Consider the following 27199-nt stretch of genomic DNA (forward strand, 5'->3'; position numbering starts at 1 on the left):
CTGGTTGCGGTACACGGCCTTTCATTGTGGTGACTTGGACTGCTGCAGAGCGCGGGCTCCAGGGCAAGCGGGATTCAGTAGCTGTGGTGCCCAGTTTCTAGAGCACAGGTTTAGACAGAGGAAATCTGTGCTCAGGCTTTGTTTCTCCGTGGCATGTAGGACTCTTCCCAGGTCACGTTCTGAAGGCTTGCGTCCCCTGCATTGGCAGGCAGGTTCTTTACCACTGAGCCACCAAATTATTTTTAATTAGTTTTTTAAATAAGTGAAATTCTGTTATTTGTTTCATTTTTATTGAGGCAAAATCTTTACACCAAATTAAAAAAAGAAATATTTCCTTTTCACCTTATTTTTTGAATTCTGACCTCTAGAGGAAGCTATTGTTTAACATATCTTATTTATCCTTTCAGAGACTTTCTCTGTGTACCCAAGCATATGCTAAAAAATATGTGTATACATGCTTCTTTAACTTTCACAGAATTGTTTCTTGTATTATACACTTTTTTTCAACTTGTCTTCTTTTTTTCTCTTTGTTATTAGCATTATATCTTGGGTAACTTTTCAGATTAATATAAATGAATCTACCTAATTCTTTTCAGTGCCTCTCCTATCCTCCAAAGGTTCTGTTCTAGATTATTTAACCAGTTCCCTATGATGAAATGAAAAAGATCTGAGAGCCTCAGAAAATTCTGATGAAACATAAGATTCAATGACTTACAAAGAGTAAATTATATAAAAATGCTATCTTACCAGTATAACCAACACTGCACATGTTTTTTAAGAGAATATGAAAAAACTACTGTCAATTTATTATTAAAGCTATATTTATATTTTTCATCTTAATTCTTGATCATGTCTGACTCTTTGTGACTGTAGCTTGCCAAGCTTCTCTGTCTGTGGAATTCTCCAGGCAAGAACAAAGTGGGTTGCCATTCCTTACTCCAAGGGATCTTTCTGATCCAGGGATCAAACCTGGGTCTTCTGCACTCTCAGATTATTTACTGTCTGAGCTACCACGGAAGCCCCAGTGTTTATCATTGTTAAATTTAGTGATATATTTTTGTTTTTTACTGGAATATCAGTGGTAATAATTAGAATTTTAATTTAAAGATATATTCATTTAATATTTAAACAAAGCTTTCCGGAGGAACTGTTGAATAAATCAGGATTTGTATTTAAAATTTACGAGATGTAACTGAACATATCCTACTGTGACAAAACCTGAAATCACAGGTAAAATAAATTCTATATAATTTCCTTTACCTGAAAACCTATCTATTGGCTGAGAACCATTTGTTTAAGTACAGAAGAAACTTCACAGCAATAAATGTTTTGTTTGAGATAATCTTTGTACTTTGAGTTTTTCTACTTGTTTTATACACACAAAAAGTGGAGGTTGTTAAATGAATTTCACAGAATGTGTAGATGTCTCTCATCACTTCCCATTATCCTGTGACATCTCTGTTTATTATGTCTGATTTGAGGTACAGATAAAAATGGAACCAAGCAAATTTGATGCCAATGGCTAATTTTTATTCTGCAAGAATGATTTTTAAGGTTCCGTGGGCTTTATTTAACTTAAAGCCTTTTCGCAGAGTTCACATTGCTACTGCTTTGCAAAGTTGAATGAAAATAGATATATTTTCCATTTACAGATGCAAAAAACTAGGACACAAAGAGTGAAGGTGACTTACCAGAGCATAAAAGCCTAGGAGCCAGAAGTTTCTTGGCTCCTGTTCTGTGGCAGATTCATTAGATTGCTATATTATATTCATCTTCCTGTACCTTCATTTCAAAAAATGAGCTCAAGTATAGCAGAAAGTAGATTGCTTCTTTTTTTTTTTTTTTTTTTAGATTGCTTCTTGTAGCAATTCCTCTGGTCAGGTTTATAGTAAAATGGCTCTTAAAGTACTGGTAGTATCTCTGATTTGATCAATAAAATGTGGATTTATTTATAACATAACAAAATTGAATGTTTTAGAGTGCTATTCTCAATATCCTTAATTTTAAGTTCAAAGATTTTAATATTTGTTTGGGATGCCAATGTTATTCCACCTTAGTAACTATTCTTTCATATTTAGATTACACTAGTTATATGTTCATTTTTATGGATAATCTTATAAAAATTAGCTAAATTGGGAACATTATGTTCAACTCAGTTTCATAATCCTCTTTTGTACATACAGTAAGAGGGACTCCTAAGTTATAATAATCATGCTCTTCAATTTGCAACCTCTTTGACACTGATAACTATTACCTAGCATTTATGTGACATTTATACATTTTTATCCTGATTGACTTATTTTGGACCTCAGGTTTTTAGGTTTTTTACAAAGTGGCTAGTAAGGCGTTTCCTGGTGGCCTAGTAGTTAGAGGAGTCCAGGCTTTCACTGCTGTAGCCTGAATTCAATTTCTGGTTGGGAAATGAAGATCCTACATGCCGCCTGGCACAGGAAAAAAAATGTGACTAATTATAGTAACAGAAAATATGTTTACATCCCAATTATACTGTAAAAAGCTAATTACTTTTAACTGGTATGTATAAGGCAGAAAAGTCACTGGGAGCTACATTTCCAGATTCTAGAAGCTGGATGTTTGAGGAATTTATATGCCTTGAAATGAAGTCCTGAAAATCATGCTCATTGATACCTTCTTAACAAGTTGTTAATTCAGTGGTTTTTAATATAGGAAAAATTATTTGAATCGGAAAGGCAGAGGAAGCAATTGACAGAAGAACTCCAGAGTGTGAAACAAGTAAGTGTATATATTGTTTATATGTGTCTTGCGAATGTGTGTGTAAACAAATGAGATATAGTTGCAGTACATTGATGCTGTAAAATATCTGAGAGCCTACAGATAAAAACAGTATAGTATAGTGTACTGCTGCTTTCAGAGTTGGTTATCTATGGACTGAAATGATCAGTCTCATTGCTTTTCTACTCTTTTTTTCTTTCTCTTCTATTTTTCCTTTTTCTTTTCTTTTGTTATTCATATTCATTTTATTAAAGCTAAAAGCAAATCAAGGGAGGGGGAAAGCTTCCAAGGCAGAGCGTCTTTTAATATTTTTTTAGTAATAAAAAGTAAAAATTTATTTTCACTCTATCATTCTTCAAAGAATTTTAAGTAACACAGCAAAACAAATGCAACGATATCATGAAATAGAGATACAAGTAACAAATAAAATGTTAATAAGAATAGAAAATTAAGAGGACATTGCTGTAGATCAGTGGCAGTCACCTGATTTTGAGCCTCCCCAATATTTTCCTCCCAGAAAACACAGCATTTGCAGAGCACATAAAGCCGTACAGGAACCCACACCTTTTTTTTGGATACATCATGCACGACTTCTGGGATCTTAGTTCCTTGACCGGGAATTGAAACTGGGCCCAGAGCTGTAAAGCACTGAGTCCTAACCACTGAACTGCCAGAGAATTCCCAGGAACTATACCTTAATTATGCCTATTGGATAGAGCACCAGAACCTTCAAGGTGCATATAAATAAGAGTTTAAAATTCCAACAAACTGTTGCAGCTTGCCTGCCACTGAAACTTGAGAGCAGGGGAGGCTTATAAACTCTGAAAAGAGTAAGGAGAGCAGAGCAATTAGACAAAGTACTGCAAGTGAAATCACCCCTGGAGAGAAAAATGCAGCTATCAATGACAGCACAGCGAACAGTGGCCGGGACTTGGTGGTCCTCAGAGCTTGGGGAGTATGTGCGAGCAGGAGCAGCAGCGTCTGGAATCACATAAGCAGAGAAGGGGTGGTGTCCCTTGGAGGCTAAGAAAGGATGAGAGAGAAGGCAATAAGAGGGGGAATTAAGGATCTTGCAGAAATGAAAAAGAAACAAGACATACCAAGCCTCCTCCATCTACCCTCCACCGTGACTATCAACAACATGATCCATAAAAAGAAATTGCACAGAAGAGGGTGCTGTTGAACTAAGAACTCTTCCTGTAAAAGAAAAAGGAATTGGAAAAAAAATTTTAAAATCTGTCCCTGTCATTACAAAACAACTGTAAATATCAGACAATATGAATTAAAACTTTCTCCCTGATGAAAATACCCCAAAACAATTCAACCTTAAAACTGTAACACAGAATAACTCAAAATAAGGAATTAAAAACAAAGACTTAGAAAATGACAAAAAAACAGAAATGAAATGAGAGTTGATAAAACCTAGGAAAGAAAGAAAAGAAAAAGACAAAATGATATAGAAATGAAAACTATATTATAGGTGTCCCAAGGAAGACTATAATCAAATGAAAAGGCATCAAAGAAAACCAGAAAAATAAGAATGAAGTAAGTAAAGGATTTTCATGAGAAAGTAAATCAAAACAACTGAACAGCACTAATATTTTGAACTATAATCCAAGAAAACTTTTCAGAAATAAAAGATAACCTGAAACTATTATTGGGTAGTGGGGAAAGATCAATTTAGGATATATCCTAGCAGGCTTTAAAGATAGAGGGGGGGGAAATGCATAGTGCCTCCAAATGAAAAGATCAAATAACTTACAAATGTAATAGAGTTAGACCAACATCAGCCTTCCTGATGTGACATACAAAGTAAGGCATTTGTGGAGCAATATTTTCATGAAACTAAAGGAAAGAATGTGTAAATCAAGAATATTATGTCTCCTTCATTGGCAGGCAGGTTCTTTACCACTAGTTCCACCTGGGAAGCCCAAGATGTAATATAGGTCTCTGTAAATGTTTTGATTGTTGTTGAGAGCCAGAATCTCTGTGAAAAAGCAAAAACATACAAAATAGAATTTAGGAAGTCAAGAAAGAATTCTTTGAATGGACTAGATTTGGAGGTATCATTGTGAATGCATCATTTCTAAAATATATATGTATCTATGTGAATATGAATATATATGTGCCCATATATATGTCTGTGCAGTTTATATGTGTGTGTGTGTGTATATATATGTGTGTATATATATATATATATATATATATATTTCTAGCTCTAACAGCTGAAAGAACCAAGAATCAGATATCCCAACAGCAATGACCACCTAGCATATCCCAGTACCCAGAAGCTATTCCCCACTAATAAGAATACAGGCTTCTTGGAGAAATAACTGATTTCAGGACTGAGGGTGGGTAAGTACAAAAGGAGCTTAAAACATCTTATGCTAGAAAATAAGGAAATCCCCAAAATTTTGGGAGCATGTCTTAAGGAACTAGCTTGACGCACTTTCCACTGCCCAGTCTGAAAGTAGTTGAGCACCAAAATAATTAAATATAGTGATGATCTAACTAACCATGAAAATAAGTGATTCATGAGTCCATATCATGAGTGAAGAAGTGAATTAATTGACGGGGAGAGCTGAGGGCTCTAGCTCATTAAAGATTGTTGAGTGCTGACTGGCAACAACAGTTATCAGAGTAGCTGCTGGATTTGGGAAATCAATATTTTGCATGTTTCAGTAATGACTGATCAGACTAGAATCATAAAATGCTTAATCTAGGGGGAATTTTTTTATGACAAGCAGAATATTCACATATTTATATGGCTTTAAAGTGACTGTCTATAAACTGCTTGTTAATTGCAAGGGGAAAATAGTAATTATATGATAGTGAAATCAGACAACTCCTAAACTGGTACAAAGTGGATATCACCAGTGAAAAGCAGATGGATATGTGTGACTTCAAATGTGAAACCTTGAAAGGATACACCATCACTTACGTAGTATTATGGCTGAGAATGTATAAACCTGAACCTGGCCATGAGGAAGCATCAGTCAAGCCCCAAATGAGGACAGTTTTATTTATTTTTAAAAGTGTATGTGTCTGTGTGTGTATAGGTGTTATATTCTTTAGAAATGTGAATGCCATAAAAAATAAAAGAATGAAAAGAAAGAAAGAAGGACCAAAGAGAGAAAGGAAAGGACAAGGTAGAGAGCGAGGGGTGAGGGAGAGGGACAGGAAGAAAGAGAAAGAAAGGAAAATGAAGAAAGGATGACGGGAGGGAAGAAGGAGCTGAGGAGGTGGCGGGGAAGGTTCCAGATTAAAGAGGGTAAAGAGACATGGAACTAAATAAAATACCTGACCCTAGGCTAGATCCTACACTTGAACAGGGGAAACACTACAAAGGATGTTATTGAGTCAATTAACAAAATTGGAATATAGATGACCGATTAGATAATAGTATCAGCTCAATGTTAATTTCTTAAATCTGATAGCTGTACTATGGTTGTGTAAGAGAATATCCTTTTACTTAAGAAATCCTGAAGTTTGTAGGGATAAAGAACCCTTGAATAGAATATGTGTGTACATATTTACGTATGTGTGTGTATACAAACGTACATATGTGAGAGATTGAGAGTATGCAAAATCTTGGTAGCAGCAACCTCAAAATATCAGTGGCTTGCAAGAATACTTTATTTCTCACTCATGAACATGTGGGCAAAAGGGTGACTTTGTGAATTAGGTAAATCTGGGCAAATGATGTTTCTACTCTTGCAAATCTTATGTACACTTAAGTTATTTCCAACTAAAAAGTCTGTAAAAGTCCTCTATTTTTTGACCAAAAAAACTTTTGGACCCCCATCTTATTAAGCTTTTTTGTAGTTTGGTGCTATATCTGCCTCAGTTTATATGGCCAGGCCTTTTTACACTTTAGTGTATCTTTGCATCCTGCAAGTGAAAAGTGAAGTGTTGATTGCTCAGTCATCTCCAGTTCTTTGCTATCCCATGGACTTTAGTTTGCCAGGCTCCTCTTTCCATGGAATTCTCCAGGCAAGAATACTAGAGTGGGTAGCCATTCCCTTCTCCAGGGTATCTTCCCTACCCAGGGATCAAACCTGGGTCTTTCCGCCTTGCAGGCAGATTCTTTGTCATCTGAGCCACCAGGGAATCCCATTTACAAATATTCTTTCTTAATTTTTACATATAGAATAAATTAAAGGGTGGGTTTTTTCCTCCATTTAATTAAATTTTTCTTTTCTTCTGAATGCTTAGAATTAAAAGTTTTGGAATATCAAGCATAGTTAATAAAGTAAGGTAATATGATAGTGTGTATGTGTGTGTATATATAAAAAATAGCACATAGTAATTATTTAATAAATATTAACTATTATGGTCATTATTATTAATAATAGAAGAAGAAATATTAGGTGCAGAGAAATAGGTGAAAATGATTTATTTTAACAATTTCATTTAGAGGAATAAAACCTAATTTTGACTGAGAGAATAAGGCGACTTTTTAGAGAAAAGGTGACACATGAACTAGACCATACATGTAAAAGGGAGAGCACTTCAGGCAGTGTGCAGCCTGAAGAGCATGGTGTGAAAGAAAAAGTCTTATCTTGAGCGTCAAAGTCAGCTGGCTTTGTATGCTAATTTAACTATTATCTCTTAATGTTTTTGTATCTAAAATGTGATGGTAACATCTGTTTATAATTTGTTCATAGGATTTGAGAATTTAAGAGGCTAAAACTACCAGGAATATAATAAATTCCTAAAAAAAATAATAATTTGTATTTGTGTTAGTTCATCATCATCACCTTGTCATTATTAAAGGCTTTGGGACATAAGGAAAACATGAAAAGATGAAAGCATTAGGAAATAACATTTGGGGGCTATGGGGGAGTTTTTATGTTGGGACTAAAGCAGGCAGGCACTTGAATACCAGTCTAAGATTTTAGACAATGGATTGCCATTGAAGGTATTTGACAAGAGGAGAAGAAAGATCAATTTGTTCCATCTGTAATCTGACTCCTCTTTCCTTCACACTCTACATCTAACTTGTTGGCCCTCCTGTTTAAAAACCGCAGTTTTGCCACATTTTGACACTTGCATCACTGGTCTAAGCCAGCATCATCTCCTGTCTGTTGAAACTATACTTCCTACCAGATCACCCAGCTTTTACCCTTGCCTCACCCCCATACAGTCTAATCTGAACACAGCAGCCAGAAATAGCCTTTTAAAACTTGTTAGAACCTGTCTAACTTTCCATCTCAGAGTGAAAGCCCAACTCCTACAAAGCCTGTCCTCCCTGGTCTGCCATCCTCCCCCCACCCCACACGCCCATCCCTTACTGCTTTCCCCCGCCTTCCCGCCTTGTTCTCCAACCCCTCTGCCTCCCTGCATCATTACCCCACTAACGCTCCAGCTCTCACTGTCGGTGGATAAGTCTTTTGGCATTCCTGATTGCTTTCTTGTGTATTATTTACCTGTTAAACTTGTATCCTCTGTCTGTATCCACCAACTAGAGGGTAAGCTTCATGAGGAGGGCAGCTGTCTTTCATGTGTTCTCTAATTTACCTTGGAACCATCACTGACGTAGAGCAGGTATTCAGTAAATATTTGGTGAATGGATGGATGAAGAATGGTGAAAGAAGAATATCTATACTTTAAGAAAGTTAACCTAGCAACAGATTTGGAAATAATTGAGTAACAGAGAAGAGACTTTTATAAAAGTCTAGACCTGCACTTTCTAATAGAAATATATTGGAAACCAACTATGCCTTGTCTATTTTCTAGTAACCACGTTTTTTAAAAGCATGGAGACAAACAGATAAAATTATCTTAGGTATATTTTTAGTCTAATATGTCTAAAATATGGTCATGAAAAAGTGCTAAAAATTCATTAGACATTTTTACATTCTTTTCTCGTACTGTATTTTTGAAGTCCAATGTTACTATACACTTAAAGTGTATCTTAATGCATGCAGTCAATTTTCATTGGAAATAACTGCTTTGATTTTGTTTAACAGCATTTATAATTAAAAAGTAGATTCATATACCCAAATGTTCCAAATAAAGTTAAAAAGTTTGCAGTAACTGAAATGAATACCAAAAATGTTTTTCTTTTAATATTTATGTCCATATTGGCAAAATTTTTTCATGTTTTTAGAAGATTCAATCTTTAAAGCAAAATCACTTGAAAACTACATCTTTTCAAGTTAAGTATGTCAGTAATTCTAATTACCATCAATTTCAAAGGAGTATTGCATATACTGAAAGCAACTGTAAGTTTATCAATATCAACTAAGCAGATGTCAAAATTTTTAAGGTTTTTGAGCCTAATCTACATATTATCAGTAATAAAATCTACATAATGATTGGTGTTAGATAATAGGTAAATCATTATTATTGACTTACATATTTGAAAATTTTCAGTATCAGTATAAATTCTTACACTTGTCTAGCTCCACAAATAAGCTTTCTCATTTTTTGGAGCTTCAAGTTTAGCTCATTCATGTACAGTGTAATATTGATAATAAAGTGTAAAGCACACTTCCATTTTTTGTCTTTGTTAAGTATTAGGCAACCAATCATTTAAGAAAATCTTCAACTGGAGTTAAAAATACAGTAAGTCTTTATTAAGCTCTTCCACAACTCAGCCAAGTAACCCTAGCAAAGAGGAGAGGATCTTTAAAGTCGCTGTCTTTTAAACTAGTGACGAGTCATCAAATTTGCACATATACGTTAAACAAGGTTAACAATTGTGTCCATGGTGTTTTTCATATGGTCAACTTCAAGAACTGAGACAGAAATTTTCAAAATCCTACAATGGCATGAAACAATGAAGAAAACAGTCTTGTTTGAAGATGTCAACAAATCAGAAATTTTGATCCAACATAGCTGGAGCACCTTCTATTATGATTAAAAAAAAAAAAGCTTTTCAAACTTTTCTTCATTATCCAACTGAAAGTCTTCATGTCACACATGTAAAGGTTAAAATGTCTGTGCCATGAGTCTGAATTTTTTAGGCTGTAGATTGACAACCTTATGTGAATTTGGAAGTCCTTTAAGACAATACTTCCCTTGGGAATTCGCTGGTGATCCAGTGGTTAAGACTTGTGTCTTCTCTGTGGGGACTCAAGTTTGATCCCTGGTCTGGAAAGATCCTGCAAGCTGTATAGAGCAGCCAAGCGACAACACCTGGCTGAAGTATGCATTTAATATTATCTCATATCACATGGCTCATCTAAAGCTGAAGTAAAGTACTTGTAGTTTTTCAAATTTTGAATCATTTGATCATTGATATTGTTAGAAATGTCTTGTATTCTGTGAACATGTGTGAAATAATTGAAGGTCTTTCATTTTTATAAAACATTTCTTCTGTCAAGGCCAAGATTACCATATTGATTTAGAAATGGTTTACTCTTTTATGCAAAAAAGCCAACCAAGCTGGTCAAAATTAACAAATGTTGAACATTTACTTCTGATTTCAAGTGACTGATTTCATTAGTTCTTACTTGACTGTTAGGAGAAAACTTTTTATTTATTTATTTATTTTTATTTTCGGCTGCTCTTGGTCTTCATTACAATGCTCAGGCGCTCGCTAGTTTCGGGAGCAGGGCTTCACTTCCGTTCCTCGTAGGTGCTCTCATTGCCACCTCTTCTCTTGTTGTGGAGCATAGTCTCTAAGGCGCCTAGGCTCTGTCGCTGCAGCTAGCAGCCTTGAGAGCAGACTCACTGGTTGTGGCTCCTGGCTGTAGTTACTCCCCGGCATGTGGGATCTTCCCAAACAGAGATCCAACCTGTGTTCCCTGCTTTAGCTGGCAGATTCTTTTTTTTTTTTTTTCCATTTATTTTTATTAGTTGGAGGCTAATTACTTTACAATACTGTAGTGGTTTTTGCCATACATTGACATGAATCAGCCATGGATTTACATGTATTCCCCATCCTGATCCCCCCTCCCACCTCCCTCTCTACCCGATCCCTCTGGGTCTTCCCAGTGCACCAGGCCTGAGCACTTGTCTCATGCACCCAACCTGGGCTGGTGATCTGTTTCACCCCAGATAATATACATGTTTCGATGCTGTTCTCTTGAAACATCCCACCCTCACCTTCCCCCACAGAGTTCAAAAGTCTGTTCTGTACATCTGTGTCTCTTTTTCTGTTTTGCATATAGGGTTATTGTTACCATCTTTCTAAATTCCATAGATATGCATTAGTATACTGTATTGGTCTTTATCTTTCTGGCTTACTTCACTCTGTATAATGGGCTCCAGTTTCATCCATCTCATTAGAACTGATTCAAATGAATTCTTTTTAATGGCTGAGTAATATTCCATGGTGTATATGTACCACAGTCTTCCTCATCCATTCGTCTGCTGATGGGCATCTAGGTTGCTTCCATGTCCTGGCTATTATAAACAGTGTTGCGATGAACATTGGGGTGCACGTGTCTCTTTCAGATCTTGTTTCCTCGGTGTGTATGCCCAGAAGTGGGATTGCTGGGTCATATGGCAGTTCTATTTCCAGCTTTTTAAGAAATCTCCACACTGTTCTCCATAGTGGCTGTACTAGTTTGCATTCCCACCAACAGTGTAAGAGGGTTCCCTTTTCTCCACACCCTCTCCAGCATTTATTGCTTGTAGACTTTTGGATAGCAGCCATCCAGACTGGCGTGTAATGGTACCTCATTGTCGTTTTGATTTGCATTTCTCTGTAATGAGTGATGTTGAGCATCTTTTCATGTGTTTGTTAGCCATCTGTATGTCTTCTTTGGAGAAATGTCTGTTTAGTTCTTTTGACCATTTTTTGATTGAGTCATTTATTTTTCTGGAATTGAGCTGCAGGAGTTGCTTGTATATTTTTGAGATTAATCCTTTGTCTGTTGCTTCATTTGCTATTATTTTCTCCCAATCTGAGGGCTGTCTTTTCACCTGGCTTATAGTTTCCTTTGTTGTGCAAAAGTTTTTAAGTTTCATTAGGTCCCATTTGTTTATTTTTGCTTTTATTTCCAATATTCTGGGATGTGGGTCATAGAGGATCCTGCTGTGATTTATGTCGGAAAGTGTCTTGCCTATGTTCTCCTCTAGGAGTTTTATAGTTTCTGGTCTTACATTTAGATCTTTAATCCATTTTGAGTTTATTTTTGTGTATGGTGTTAGAAAGTGTTCTACAAGTGGTTGACCAGTTTTCCCAGCACCACTTGTTAAAGAGGTCGTCTTTTTTCCATTGTATATTCTTGCCTCCTTTGTCGAAGATAAGGTGTCCATAGGTTCATGGATTTATCTCTGGGCTTTCTATTCTGTTCCATTGATCTATATTTCTGTCTTTGTGCCAGTACCATACTGTCTTGATGACTGTGGCTTTGTAGTATAGTCTGAAGTCAGGCAGGTTGATTCTTCCAGTTCCATTCTTCTTTCAAGATTACTTTGGCTATTCAAGGTTTTTTGTATTTCCATACAAATTGTGAAATTATTTGTTCTAGTTCTGTGAAAAATACCGTTGGTAGCTTGATAGCGATTGCTTTATCCCAGGAATTCAAGGATTCTTTAATATCTGCAAATCAATCAATGTAATACACCACATTAACAAATTGAAAGATAAAAACCATATGGTTATCTCAATAGATGCAGAAAAAGCCTTTGACAAAATTCAACATCCATTTGTGATTAAAACTCTCCAGAAAGCAGGAATAGAAGGAACATACCTCAACATAATAAAAGCTATATATGACAAACCCACACCATGCATTACCCTCAATGGTGAAAAATTGAAAGCATTTCCCCTAAAATCAGGAACAAGACAAGGGTGCCCACTCTCACCACTACTATTCAACATAGTTTTGGAAGTTTTGGCCACAGAATTCAGAGCAGAAAAAGAAGTAATAGGAATCCAGATAGGAAAAGAAGAAGTGAAACTCTCTCTGTTTGCAGATGGCATGATCCTGTACATATAGAACAGACTTGTGGACTCTGGGAGAAGGCGAGGGTGGGATGTTTCAAGAGAACAGCATCGAAACATGTATATTATCTGGGGTGAAACAGATCACCAGCCCAGGTTGGGTGCATGAGACAAGTGCTCAGGCCTGGTGCACTGGGAAGACCCAGAGGGATCGGGTGGAGAGGGAGGTGGGAGGGGGGACCGGGATGGGGAATACATGTAAATCCATGGCTAATTCATTTCAATGTATGACAAAAACCACTACAATGATGTAAAGTAATTAGCCTCCAACTAATAAAAATAAATGGAAAAATAAATAAATAAATAAATAAATAAATAAATAAATAAAATATATATATATAGGAGAAAAAAAAAAAAGAAAACCCTAAAGACTCTACCAGAAAATTACTAGAGCTAATCAATGAATAAAGTAAAGTGTCAGGATATAAAATTAACACACCGAAATCCCTTGCATTCCTATACACTAACAATGAGAAAACAGAAAGAGAAATTAAGGAAACAATACCATTCACCATTGCAACAAAAAGAATAAAATACTTAGGAGTATATCTACCTAAAGAAACAAAAGACCTATACATAGAAAACTATAAAACACTGATGAAAGAAATCAAAGAGGACACAAACAGATGGAGAAATATACCGTGTTCATGGATTGGAAGAATCAATATTGTTAAAATAGCTGGCAGATTCTTAACCACTGGACCACCAGGGAAGTTCAAGAGAAAGCTTTAACCAGCCCATCACACATTTGCAAAATATCTCTCAATTGCTCACTTTTCATGTGGTTAAAAAAACTTTATACTACAAACAGCTTTGTAAATTGCAATTGCATTCATCATAAAATTTTCAAAATATTTTCCTCTAGTCTTTTTTTTTGTATTACTAGCTAATTCATCTTATTCTGCATAAGTATGTCATTTAAAAAAATTTCTCCATACCTACTTTTTTAAGTATAAATAATTTAACTATAGTCTAATAAAAATAAGTATTTTCATTTAATTACCCATCATGATTTATACAAGTATTATTATAACTCATGCTGTCTACATAAAATATTCAGATAAGAACACTATTGTGTAAAAAAAAAATTTGAAATTGTTCAATTCATTGACAGTCACCAGATTAGTTGTTTATGTATACAATTCAACTGCTTCACATGCCTGACACAAGCACTACAATTCAGCACTAATGTCTTAAATGATACAGTGATAAAAGTGCAATATAATTCTACCAAAATAATAAATTTTTGTGTAATGGAAAAATATTTTATGCTTATTAAGCTTTTAAACTTAAATGCAAACTGATGAAAATTAAATGAAAAGTTCAGTTCTTCAGTCAACTCAGCTATATTTCAAGGGCTCAACAGCCACATATAGGTAGTGACCACCACATTGGGCAGGGCAGATCCATAACTCCACATCCTTGCTATTCAAAGGGTAGTCAAGGACCAGCAGGGTCGGAACACCTGGAACTTAGAAATCCAAGGTCTCAAGTCTTACCCTAGACCTACTGAAGCAATCTGCATTTAACAAGTCCTCGGGTGATCTGTAATGTACCTTAAAACTTGAGAAGTGCATGTCCAAATAACATGCAACGGAGGATTTAATCAGGTAGTGGGCATAGAGTTATACCAAGTATACCAGAGCCATCTGTGTGAGAGCTACCATGAGCGTAAAGTCATCCAGACTTAACAGGGATAGCATGTGCAGTAATAATCAGAAAAAGCAATCAAGGCTTTGTAATTTGGTGATTGAGAGTCTGTAATAATGCAATTTACAAAACAGGAGAAATGAGATTGAGAGTTAAAATGTTTTAATTTGTAGTATAGATTAATGCATATTCTCTAGTTTTAGCAAAAATAACTTAAAACATATATATGTGTGTGTGTGTGTATACAAACACATGTTCTCATACTGAGAGAACTATTCATTTCAGAAACAAGCACTTGCAATAAAAATATGTGACCCAAAATCAACACTAAAACTTCCCATTTTTTAATTTAATTGACCTTGTATACCATTCATCTTCTCTTAAGTATGTGAAATGTTATTATTCTGTTTAAGGGGATTTCTGACTTACTGTTAATGAAAGAGGTTCTGTGTTTTAGAAAATACTACTCCACTTTTCTAAAGATTAATGTCTTTTTTCACAATGAGCATGTCTTTAATAATTATAAATAGAAAGTAATTTTTATTAACTCTTTTCTTAAAAATTTTTAAAAGCCAGAAATTTGAGTTGTATAAAATTTGGCAAAGTTTCTTCCCGTCTTTTAAATATCCTTTTGAAGATCTTAATGTGAAACCAGGACAGTACTAATAATTTCACCATATACAACCTTTAAATACATAAGTAACCTAATTGTTAAAATACCATAAGATTGATTTTCTATTTATTTTACAGTTCTGGTTTTCAGTTAATTCCAAAGGGAAAGAAAACACCGTTTGATAACCTTTGCTTACTTAAAACTTTTGCTTGAATTATTGTGAGACCTGATTCTAAAAGTGGAGTAATCTCCCCTTTTTAATTTACAATAGCTATTTAAATTATAGAAATTAATTTACCTATATTTAGTGTAGCCCAAGAAAAAAGCATTGAAGAACTGAACACAGGAAGACAGCTAGAATGGGGAAAAGGGAGACCAAGGGAAGAGAGAAATAAAAGAATGAAAGAACATGCTGTGAAAGAATCCTTTTCCACTGGAAGAATCAGGCACCTTTGTATTTTTTTCAACCAGGGATAGCTACCAGAATACTGTTTTGTAAAGAACTGTTCGTAGTATTCTCCAAAATCGAAGTATATTTTATGAGTTTTCATGCCTTACAGAATAATCCAACCTTACTGTTTAAAATCATGAGCACAATTTCCCATGAAATTATGTGTACTGCTTGTTATTTTTTCTTCCAAGTTCTAACAACTTTTAACAGGCATGGGCCATTTTTCTAGCAACTTCTTTTGATGAAGAGCTTTCTAAAACTTAGTCTCACACAAGTTGTTTTTAAAGTTTCTTTGAGCATACTGTTATGACCTGGGGCAGCAATGAATTGGTGAACAGTCCAAAGCCAAAATATTTAGCTTGTCTAAACCAGTCCTTGCCCTAAAGAAACAGAGGAAATTGTTCATTTGGCAACTTCTCCAAGTGCAGATAAGCCTGGTTGTAGTTGACCTCACCTGTGCAAAGATTGGGTGGAACGTCTGAGGAGGGTGTGAAGTCCTGAGGCTAAAACCTGAGGTTAGGTCTGCACAGGACTCTCTGTGGGCAGTGGCACACGACCTTAGATACAGTTGGAGCAGCTAGTGTCTGAGCTGTCTTGGCTTCTGGGTGAAGCAGCAATTAAATATATTTCTTCAAGGAACAACAATATGTGATTACTAAAGAATATTCACATTTTCATACTTGGGGAGATTTGTAAATTTTGTACATTTATTAAAGTAACATTAAAGCCTCTAACTTTTAGAATTGATGTGAGTTCTTATACGCTTTTTATTCTTCTCTAGTGATCTGAACTTTTTACTAACAGATATTCCGAGATGTCAATTTCATCTTTAGAGGGAAAAAAGAAGAAAACTACATATATTTGTCACTTTTTTTCTATTCTGAAAGGGAACTGTAATAAAGTGTTCCTGTATTCCCATTTCAAATGGTCACTTGTAACCTCAGAATGTCAACCTATATTTTCTGCCAAGGATCCCTCCTGCTACTCTTATATAGTCTCAGCCACCTCCGTCCACACCCCATCTCTTAACACCTAGCAACCACTGATCAGTTCTCTATAACTTTGTCTTTCCAAGCATGTTGCATAATGTTATCATATAGTATGTAACTGTTGAGGATTGGCTTTTTTCACTCAACATAATTCCCCTGGGTCCCATATAGGTTGTTTTCTGTATCAGTTGTTTCTTTTTATTCCTGAATGAATATAAAACTGGTGAAATCTGATTAAGGTTGGTGAGTTGTATCAATGAAATTTCCTGACTCTGATTTTCTACTATTTTAATGCAAGATATCACCATTGGACACGACTGAGTTAAAAGTACAGGAAACCTCTCTGTTGTATTTCTTACAACTATAAGTAATCTGCAGTGACCTTAAAATTATTTTTAATAAGCAAATAAAACAAGCAAAAAAGCATCCTCTTTGAGAAAAGAAATTATAAATCTCCAACAATGATAGCCCAGATAAGCAGGATGGTGAGCTCACTCATCTAGAACCAGACATCCTGGAATGTGAAGTCAAGTGGGCCTTAGGAAGCATCACTAGGAACAAAGGTAGTGGAGGTGATAGAATTCCAGCTGAGCTATTTCAAATCCTAGAAGATGATGCTATGAAAGTGCTGCACTCAATATGCGAGCAAATTTGGAAAATTCAGCAGTGGCCAGGGACTATAAAAGGTCAGTTTTCTTTACAGTTCCAAAGAAGGGCAATGCAAAAGAATGTTCAAACTACCACACAATTGCACTCATCAAGCAAGTTCAGTTCAGTTCAGTCACTCAGTCATGTCTAACTCTTTGCAACCCCATGAATCGCAGCACGCCAGGCCTCCCTGTCCATCACAAACTCCCGGAGTTTACTCAAACTCATGTCCATCAAGTCGCTGATGCCATCCAGCCATCTCATCCTCTGTCGTCCCCTTCTCCTCCTGCCCCCAATCCCTCCCAGCATCAGGGTCTTTTCCAATGAGTCAACTCTTCACATCAAGTGGCCAAAGTATTGGAGTTTCAGCTTTAACATTAGTCCTTCCAGTGAGCACCCAGGACTGATCTCCTTTAGGGTGGACTGGTTGGATCTCCTTGCAGTCCAAGGGACTCTCAAGAGTCTTCTCCAACACCACAGTTCAAAAGCATCAATTTTTCGGCACTCAGCTTTCTTCACAGTCCAACCCTCACATCCATACATGACCACTGGAAAAACCATAGCCTTGACCAGACAGACCTTTGTTGGCATAGTAATGTCTCTGCTTTTTAATATGCTATCTAGGTTGGTCATAACTTTCCTTCCAAGGAGTAAGCGTCTTTTAATTTCATGGCTGCAGTCACCATCTGCAGTGATTTTGGAGCCCAAAAAAATAAAGTCTGACACTGTTTCCACTGTCTCCCCATCTATTTCCCATGAGGTGATGGGACCAGATGCCATGATCTTAGTTTTCTGAATGTTAAGCTTTAAGTCAACTTTTTCACTCTCCTCTTTGACTTTCATCAAGAGGCTTTTTAGTTCCTCCTCACTTTCTGCCATAAGGGCAAAAGTACACACACATTAGCAAAATAGTGCTCAAAATTCTCCGAGCCAGACTTCAAATGTACGTGAACCATAAACTTCCAGATGTTCAAGCTGAATTTAGAAAAGGCAGAGGAACCAGAGATCAAATTGCCAACATCCGCTGGATCATAGAAAAAGCAAGAGAGTTCCAGAAAAACATCTACTGCTTTATTGGCTATGCTAAAACCTTTGTAGATCACAGCAAAAGGTGGAAAATTCTTAAGGAGATGGGAATACCAGACCACCTGACCTGCCTCCTGAGAAACCTGTATGCAGGTCAGGAAGCAACAGTTAGAACTGGACATGGAACAACAGACTGTTATAAATAGGAAAAGGAGTACTTCAAGGTTGTATACTGTCACCATGGTTATGTAACTTATAAACAGAGCACATCATGCAAAATGCCAGGCTGGATGAAGCACAAGCTGGAATCAAGATTGCTGGAGAAATATAAATAACCTCACATATGCAGATGATACCACCCTAATGGCAGAAAGTGAAGAGGAACTAAGAGTTTCTTGATGAAAGTGAAAGAGGAGAACAGAAAAACTAGCTTAAAACTCAACATTCAAAAAACTTAAGATCATGGCATCTGGTTCTATCACTTCATGGCAAATAGATGGGGAAACAATGGAAACAGTGACAGACTTTCTTTTCTTGGGCCCCAAAATCACTGCAGATGGTGACTGCAGCCATGAAACTAAATGACACTTGCTCCTTGGAAGAAAAGCTATGACCAACCTAGACAGCATATTAAAAAGCAGAGAAATTACTTTTCCGACAAAGGTCCATCTTGTCAAAGCTATGGTTTTTCCAGTAGTCGTGTATGGATGTGAAAGTTGGACTATAAGAAAGCTGAGTGCCAAAAAATTGATACTTTTGAACTGTGTTGTTGGAGAAGACTCCCGAGAGTCCCTTGGACTGCAAGGAGATCCACCAGTCAATCCTAAAGGAAATCAGTCCTGAATATTCATTGGGTGGACTGATGAAGCTGAAGCTCCAATACTTTGGCCACCTGATGGGAAGAACTGACTGATTTGAAAAGACCCTGATGCTGGGAAAGATTGAAGGCGGGAGGAGAAGGGGATGACAGAGAATGAGATGCTTCGACGGCATCAGAGACTTGATGGACATGAGTTTTAGCAAGCTCCAGGAGCTGGTGATGGACAGGGAAGCTGGGTGTGCTGCAGTCCACGGGGTCACAAAGAGTCAGACACAACTGAGCAACTGAACTGACAATGATAGCAATCTGAATGGAAAAACATATTAAATAAACTTTGAATTTATTTTTCAACTTTAATTCCCTTAATGAGAATCAAAAAATGACCTGTGTCCAGTGTTAGAGTTTCCCCAAGAAACTGCCTAAGTTAAAGACAGCTTGCTTGGAAAAGGAACACAAAAACAGCCCAGTTGGCATTACTGTTTGCAGACATCAGCCATAGTTAGTGATTCACTGAAGGTGAATATAGCATTTTTTTTTTCATTTATTTTTATTAGTTGGAAGCTAATTACTTTAAATATTGTAGTGGTTTTTGCCTGGGCGTACACACCGAGGAAACCAGAACTGAAAGAGATACATGTACCCCAATGTTCATTGCAGCACTGTTTATAATAGCCAGGACATGGAAGCAACCTAGATGCCTATCAGCAGACGAATGGATAAGAAAGCTGTGGTACATATACACCATGGAATATTACTCAGCCATTAAAAAGAATACATTTGAATCAGTTCTAATGAGATGGATTAAACTGGAGCCCATTATACAGAGTGAAGTAAGCCAGAAAGATAAACACCAATACAGTATACTAACGCATGTATATGGAATTTAGAAAGATGGTAATGAATATAGCATTTTAAACAAGCTTTAAACAAAGGTGTATATTCCAAATACCCAGATAGTTGTTTCTTTATAATGTAGAAAAGTTCTTAGTATTTTAAGAAGTCTGAGAGAAAGTTTACTACCCTATAGATACTGTAGAATCATTTTAATTGTGTTAAATTAAACAGACTCCAAGAATTTTCATTGTTAAGAGAAATGTGGGAGGGAAGTGCCCTTGTTCATAGAAACCTTTCAGTTCAATTTGATTACAGTATTTTCTGTATCAGTTGGCTTAATCAGAACTGGTGTTAGAGGATTCTGGTTTCTGTACCATGAGTCACTTTTTTCCTGGCTATTCAGGGACCACACCCACCATTCTTTCCTCAGTATTTTTACACATGCCTGCAGTAACTTATAAGGGCCACTTGGCGAGGGAAATGTTTAAGCTTCTTTTATTTAATTCTCATTTTGTGTGAATGTAGTGTGAAAGCTAGACATAATCTCTTCAAGGAGCTCTCAATCTAGTAAGAAAAATGAAAAACAGAGCAAAATCATCACTCTCTAGAAAGCCCTTCAGAATAAGTGCCCTAGAGGTGGTGAGTTGTCAGAGGCATGATTGTACACCAAAGTAGGTATGCTGCCTATAATTTTCCTTATTTAATCAAAAACAAGCAATTACAAATCTGTAGCATTCCATAAGTCAGTTGCTAAGAGAGCACCTTTCCAGGGCGTATTTCAAACATCTAGGCAGATGCCAAACATTTTATGTTTCTTAACAAAGTGAGAGCAATATATGTTAACTTGGCTGACAAACTAGTAAATTTTACTCAAGGAGGAAGTAGTGATAAGGCAGTTGATACCATAAAACTCCTATCTTGGCAGTTTAACATGTGAGAAACACTTTCGTTACTCTTAACTTTGTTATGGGACTCATGACACTGTGTTAAATGATTTATTCACAAACTATTTTAGAATTAAAAGTAAGATTTCTCTAGTCCTGCCTAACCCTACATAAACAAATCACCCTATTTGGAAATACTGTATGTACTTTGATTCATTGTCATCCATGTTAGATATACCAAAAATTGTCTAAGACCATGAGTTTCAAATTAAATTGTGAATTGCATCACAGTTCTTCATATCCAAGGCAGCTGGTTTCCTGATATATTTCTTGTAACCATATATGCACCTTATATTTCCTTTGCATCCCCTTCCCACTCTTGCTTTTTCTTCTTCACTTCTGTTCTTAATAACTGTTTCCCAGTTTTCCCACATCATTTTGTAAGATCTCCACGTTGTAAGTGTTAACCTTATTTCTATCAAATCTGTGGCTAAAACTAGAAAATTAATTTTGATAAAACTAGAAAGTATGCATTAATTTATACTGTGAATTAAAACATTTTAACTCTCAATCTCATTTCACTTGTTTTCCTCTATATACAAACTGTGTCTTTCTATTTTTTTAAAGTTTTTAAACATAGGTGGTTATGTGTTGTCAAGGCTCTTTTTCTTTGTGAGTTCTCCATTTTCTTTTAACTTTAAAAATTTTCAGTTCAATTCAGTCGCTCAGTTGTGTCTGACTTTTTGTGACCCCATGGACTACAGCACACCAGGCCTCCCTGTCCATCACCAACTCCTGGAGTTTACCCAGACTCGTGTCCATTGAGTCAGTGATGCCATCTAACCATGTCATCCTCTGTTGTCCCCTTCTCCTCCTGCCCTCAATCTTTCCCAGCATCAGGGTCTTTTCAAATGAGTCAGTTCTTTGCATCAGGTAGCCAAAGTATTGGAGTTTCAGCTTCAATATCAGTCCTTCCAATGAACACCCAGGACTGATCTTTAGGATGGACTGGTTGGATCTCCTTGCAGTCCAAGGGACTGTCAAGAGTCTTCTCCAACACCATGGTTCAAAAGCATCAGTTCTTTGGCACTCAGCTTTCTTATAGTCCAACTCTCACATCCATACATGACTACTTAAAAATTTTATTCCTAGCAATTTTGGATACCTATTTGCCTAGTTTTATTCCTATTTCTGTCCTATTTCTTTGTTTAGCTCATCTAAGAAATTACTCTGTGTTGTATAGGATATGAGATGAGGATCTACACTTTATACTTTGTTTTCCAAATAGCTTTTTGCTGCACCGTTTATTTTTATGTGGTATACCCACTACCATGGGGCATCCCTGGTGGCTCAGATGGTAAAGAATCTGCCTGTGATGCAGGAGACTCAGGTTCCATCCCGGGTCAGGAAGATCCCCTGGAGAAGGAAATGACAACCCACTCCGGTATTCTTGCCTGGAAAATCCCATGGATGGAGAAGCCTGGCGAGTTACAGTCCATTGAGTCACAAAGAGTCGGACACGACTGAGCAACGAATACTTTCACTTTCCACTACCATAAATTAAATTCTCATATAATCTAGGGGTCAGTTTGGGGCTATCTAATTTTTCCAGTAGCTTTGTCAATAGATATTGGGTGGATGAATGTTTTATCTAACTCTTCTTTGGCTAGTAGCAATTTTTAAATTTTATATATACCTCAAATTCTTGGGCCATGTCCCACCTTATTTGTTGTTTTTTTGTTTTTCCTTCTTACTGTTGTTGTTTTTTCAGTATTTGCTTATCAGTTCTCACTGGCTTTTTTCTTCTAAATGAATTTAAGAATCTTGCTTATTATTTAGATCTTATTATGTGCTGTGCTGTGCTTAGTCGCTCAGTGGTACCTGACTCTTTGTGACCCTTAGGACTGTAGCCTACCAGGTTCCTTTGTCCATAGGGATTCTCCAAGCAAGAATACTGGATTGGGTTGCCATGCCCTCCTCCATCATATCTTCCCAACCCAGGGATCGAACTCAGGTCTCCTGTGTTACAGGCAGTCTCTTTAACTGTCTGAGCCACCAAGGAAGCCTATGAATACTAGAGTCGTAGCCTATCCCTTCTCCAGGGGATCTTCCTGACCCAGGAATCGAACCAGGGTCTCCTGCATTGTAGGCAGATTCTTTACCAGCTGAGCTACCAAGGAATCCTCAGATCTTATTATAGCTAGATTCAAATTCAGAATTCTTGGTCAGGTTCCATCAGAACAAACAAAATTTGATAAAATTTTGATCCTAACTGAATTCTCTAAAGGTTAATTTGGAAGGAATACATTTCTATTCTTAAACCCCAAACTTCAGATGAATTTTAAACATTTGACAACTGGAAAAGTAGCCTCTGAGTGATACTAGGTTTCACTGAACAGGATTTAAATTCTGATTATTAAATTTCCAATACTATAAATGCCTTCTTTTGGTACACTTGTAACCAGGATTGGAGAAGTAGGATAATAGTTTTCTTTTATGTCAAATCTCACTAAACCAGAAAATACATGTTCAGGGTTAAGTATATTGTCAAAACAGTACTTTAACTAATTAATATTTATATTGTGAACAAAGTTCACAGGGTAAAATTTATTAGATAGATGTACTTGTGTGTCTGTCTTTGATTAGGGACTTCTGTTTATAGACAGAGATTAAACATTGTTTCTTTGATTTTCTTTGATGTTCAGAGGCAGAATTCAATTTTGCACCTTTTGGAGGATGAGGCAGCTGCAGGTAAAGAAGTTGACAGCTCTTGGGAGGGTTAATTAGAGCTAATTATAATTTGATTGACCTGCTTTTTCTCCAGAAAGCTTAACCAAGTCTTCTTTGCAAAGTGAGGATTTTTCTTTTTCATACAAACTAAATAAGATCATATTTGTTGGGCTTACAAATATCTATCATTTTTCACACTTACAAAGGAGTGTCACCACATGAATCATGGAATCAAGGATTTGGATAGGATTGGACAGGACTTTCTAGATTATATAGTCCTTGAGAGCATGTATTCATTATATTAACTTATGATGGAAAATTATAAATTTTAGCAAAATATAAACTTAGTGTACATAATTTTTAAATCTATTTAATGAGAAACCAAGAAATAAAATTGTCAAGCACACTAAAGTATAACTATGTGTCCTTTTCCGACCTTGGTATTCATTCCACATGGTTTAGATGTAATTTCATTTACCTGATAAATACTATAAAAGGATTTTGTTTTAATTCCTGTATAAAGAGAGCATGCTGAAATGATTTGCTTTTCATTATGTGCTATTTTTCATAGCATGACTTATGGTTGTTATTGTAATTATTTAAATGAAATACAATTCTACTAATATTGCTGTAAAATTTAAACCTTCTTATGAAAGCTTCATACCTAATAAAATTCTATAAGGCAATTATGTATGAAAAGCAAAGTAGTTATTTTCACTATTTGTCAACTCAGTTACATGCCATATTTATGTTGAATGGAGGACCTGTTAATATTAAATAGCGTTTTACTCTCAGACAACTTGTGCTCTACTTTCGTCAGTCAAGATCTTTTGACATTAGAAAATTTGGGAGTAAAATATTATTTTCATGACAGTTTAACAGAGCAGTAGAAAATGCTAAGTAGCCTGTGGAGTAATTACAGACAACAGATATCGTTAAGGATGAAAGGAGGGGAGGACTTCCCTGGTGGCTCAGGAGTAAAGAATCTGCCTGCCAATGCAGCAGACATGGGTTTGATCCCTGCCCCAGGCAGTTTCACATGCCATGGAGCAATGAAGCCTGTGTGCCACAGCTGCTGAGCCTGTGCTCTGGAGCCCAGAAGCCACAGCTGCTGAGCCACGCACCACAGCGGAAGCCTGCGCGCCCTGGAGCCCATGCTCCGCACCAGGAGAACCCACTGCAGCGAGGAGAACCCATGTGCCACAACGGGGGAGTAGCCCACTCTTGCCACAACTAGAGAAAAACCCACTCCACAACTAAGACCATTTTAAGCTTAAGTGGTCTGGAAAGATGAGAAAAGATAAAATCTAAAGTAGATTTTGAAGAATAGATGGCAGCTGGATGAAGGGAAAAAAAGAGGAAAAATATATTCACCTAGTGGAAGGAATAATGTTCTCAAAAGTATCTTGGAGGTGAGAGAGTTTAGTCTGGGAAATTGGTAAGTGAATGCACTTGGATATGTTAACCTATAAGAGAGTCAGTGTGCTAAAACTGGAAAGACTGATTTGGAACAAATAGTGGAGAACCTTGACATGTAGAGATTGAGAATATATTTATCATGTACCATGTACTTAGCAACATTTCATCTAGGTTTGTTTCCTAGGCAATATTTCAGGAAAATTGATCCTTCAGAAGTATGCAGAGTACATTATAGTGAAGAACAGAGTATGCAGTATGCACCTATGTGTGAGGTGTTAAAGACGTGAATTAAGGAATGGTGCAAACACATCACCAGTGAAGAATTCACAGTGCCTGATAACTGGTTAGGTATGGAGGTGGAAGAGAGGGATGGATGTACACCCAGAGGAGGCGAAAGGAAAGAACACACATTGGAGACTTACAGAAAGTTCTGTGAATTCATTTTCTCCTCCAAGAATGTCATGATTAAGGGATGAGTTGTAGATTCCTTTTGTGAACCACTAGCAAATTATTTGAGATCATCCCTTAAGAGGAATATTAAGCATATTTTAATAAAATCAATACCTCAGTTAAGGAAACTAAATATAGCTTGCTTTTAAACATTTTTCCTTCAACATCCCTCTTCCTGCAGTAACCCTTAGTCTTTTTCACAGGCTGTAATGGCACCAAGACCAAGAAGGGTTTTCCAATGAGTGGATGTAGGAAGCTGATAAGTATTCTTTTGGGCTTGGTAGCATAAGTTATATTACACTAAAGCATATATCTCTTGGAGGCCTCCTTTTTCTCCTGTCAGCAATTGACATTATGAAAGATTTACTGATTAGCTTAAAAATTACAGAACTTCTCGGTTTAGTGATGTGAATGTGCTACCTCATTACAAATGAGCAACTGCAGTTAGCACTTTTTCCTTCTACTTTGGGGAGCCGTTAAAACTCACAACGAGAGAAGGGAAGATTTTACATAACTGTTGCTAACATTAAAAAAGCCATGTGCACGTTTTACTTCCAAAGAACTACATGAGTGCCTCAGTCATTTCATCCAGTCTAGCTCTCTCATCACATTGGTGATTATGTGTCTATTTGAAAACAATGAAGAGGAACAGGGAAAAAGTGTACCAGAGCTGTAGTTCTTTAATCCTATTGTGAGAGCTGTTTTGAGCTTATAAATATTTACCCTTATACAAATGAAAAAACTGAGGCTTGGAGAATTACAGAGCCAGAAAATGGAAAAAAAAAAAGGTATCTAAGATTCTGAAGTATATCTAATGCCCATTTTTTTAATTCAATATCATGTTAATGAAACAGTGGCAGATTTTATTTTCTTGGGCTCCAAAATCACTGTGGACAGTGATTCCAGCGACAGAATTAAAAGATGCTTGCTCCTTGGAAGAAAAGCTATGACAAACCTAGCCTGCATATGAAAAAGCAGAGATATCAGTGTGCTGACAAAGGTCAGTTTATTCAGCCCTTTGTCTCAACACAGTCACATAGTGAAGTTCTTGTAGCCTACAAAGATTTTCATTAGTGTGAAGTGTAGTTTCAAAGAAGAATTTGGTCTGATCTTCCCTGAAGGTTCACTGTGAAATTCTAAGGTAGAAAATCCTGATTTAACAACCAGAGAGTGTGAGTTGAAGTCATTTTTTCAATGTCACTAAAAAAATGTTAAGTCAGAGATATGCCTTCATAATTAAGGATTCCCTTTCAGTGCATTTCTTTGTACTGTCTAGTATTAATATGCATAATGCTTTTGTTGATTTTTCTAATTTGCTACTACATCTTTGTTGTTCAGTTGCTAAGTTCTATCTGACTCTTTGTGACCCCTTGGACTGCAGTACGCCAGGCTTCCCTGTCCTTCACCATCTCCCAAAATTTGCTCAAACTCAGGTCCTTTGAGTCCATGATGCCATCCAACCATCTCATCCTCTGTCACCCCCTTCTCCTGCCCTTAGTCTTTCCCAGCATCAGAATCTTTTCCAGTGAGTTGACTCTTTGCCTCAGGTGGCTAAAGTATTGAAGCTTCAGCTTCAGCATCAGTCCTTCCATTCAGGACTGATTTCCTTTAGGATTGACAGATTTGATCTCCTGGCTGTCCAAGGGACTCTCAAGAGTCTTCTCCAGCACCACAGTTTGAGTGCATCAATTCTTTGGCGCTCAGTCTTCTTTATGGTCCAGCTCTCACATCTGTACATGACTACTGGAAAAACCATAGCTTTGACTATATGGTCATTTGTTGGCAAAGTGATGTCTCTGCTTTTTCATACGCTGTCTAAGTTTGTCATAGCTTTTCTTCCAAGGAACAAGCGTCTTTTAATTTTGTGGCTGTACTCACCGTCCACAGTGATTTTGGAGCCAAAGAAAGTCAAACCTGTCAGTTTCCACTTTTTCCCCCATCTATTTGCCATGAAGTGATGTGACTGGGTGCCAGGATCTTAAGTTTTTTGAATGCTGAGTTTTAAGCCAGCTTTTTCACTCTCCTCTTTC

General features: G+C 36.6%; 1 protein-coding gene across 10 annotated transcripts in view; it reads left to right on the plus strand.

Moving 5' to 3' along the window:
- The window catches only part of STXBP4 (syntaxin binding protein 4), a 217841-nt gene that overhangs the window by 95435 nt on the left and 95207 nt on the right, over positions 1-27199 (plus strand). For 9 of the 10 annotated variants that reach the window (XR_011492079.1, XM_070478469.1, XM_070478471.1 and 6 more), the window contains one exon: positions 2686-2751. The exons of the other annotated variant lie outside the window; for it this stretch is intronic. Coding sequence is in view for 8 of the 9 variants with exons in the window: in XM_070478469.1 (XP_070334570.1) it covers positions 2686-2751 (66 nt within the window). In the remaining variant the exon portion in view is untranslated. The remainder of the gene's footprint in view (positions 1-2685; positions 2752-27199) is intronic. 10 annotated transcript variants of the gene reach the window in all.

The sequence above is a fragment of the Odocoileus virginianus genome, chromosome 17 (genome assembly GCF_023699985.2).
Source record: "Odocoileus virginianus isolate 20LAN1187 ecotype Illinois chromosome 17, Ovbor_1.2, whole genome shotgun sequence".
Classification (NCBI taxonomy): domain Eukaryota; kingdom Metazoa; phylum Chordata; class Mammalia; order Artiodactyla; family Cervidae; genus Odocoileus; species Odocoileus virginianus.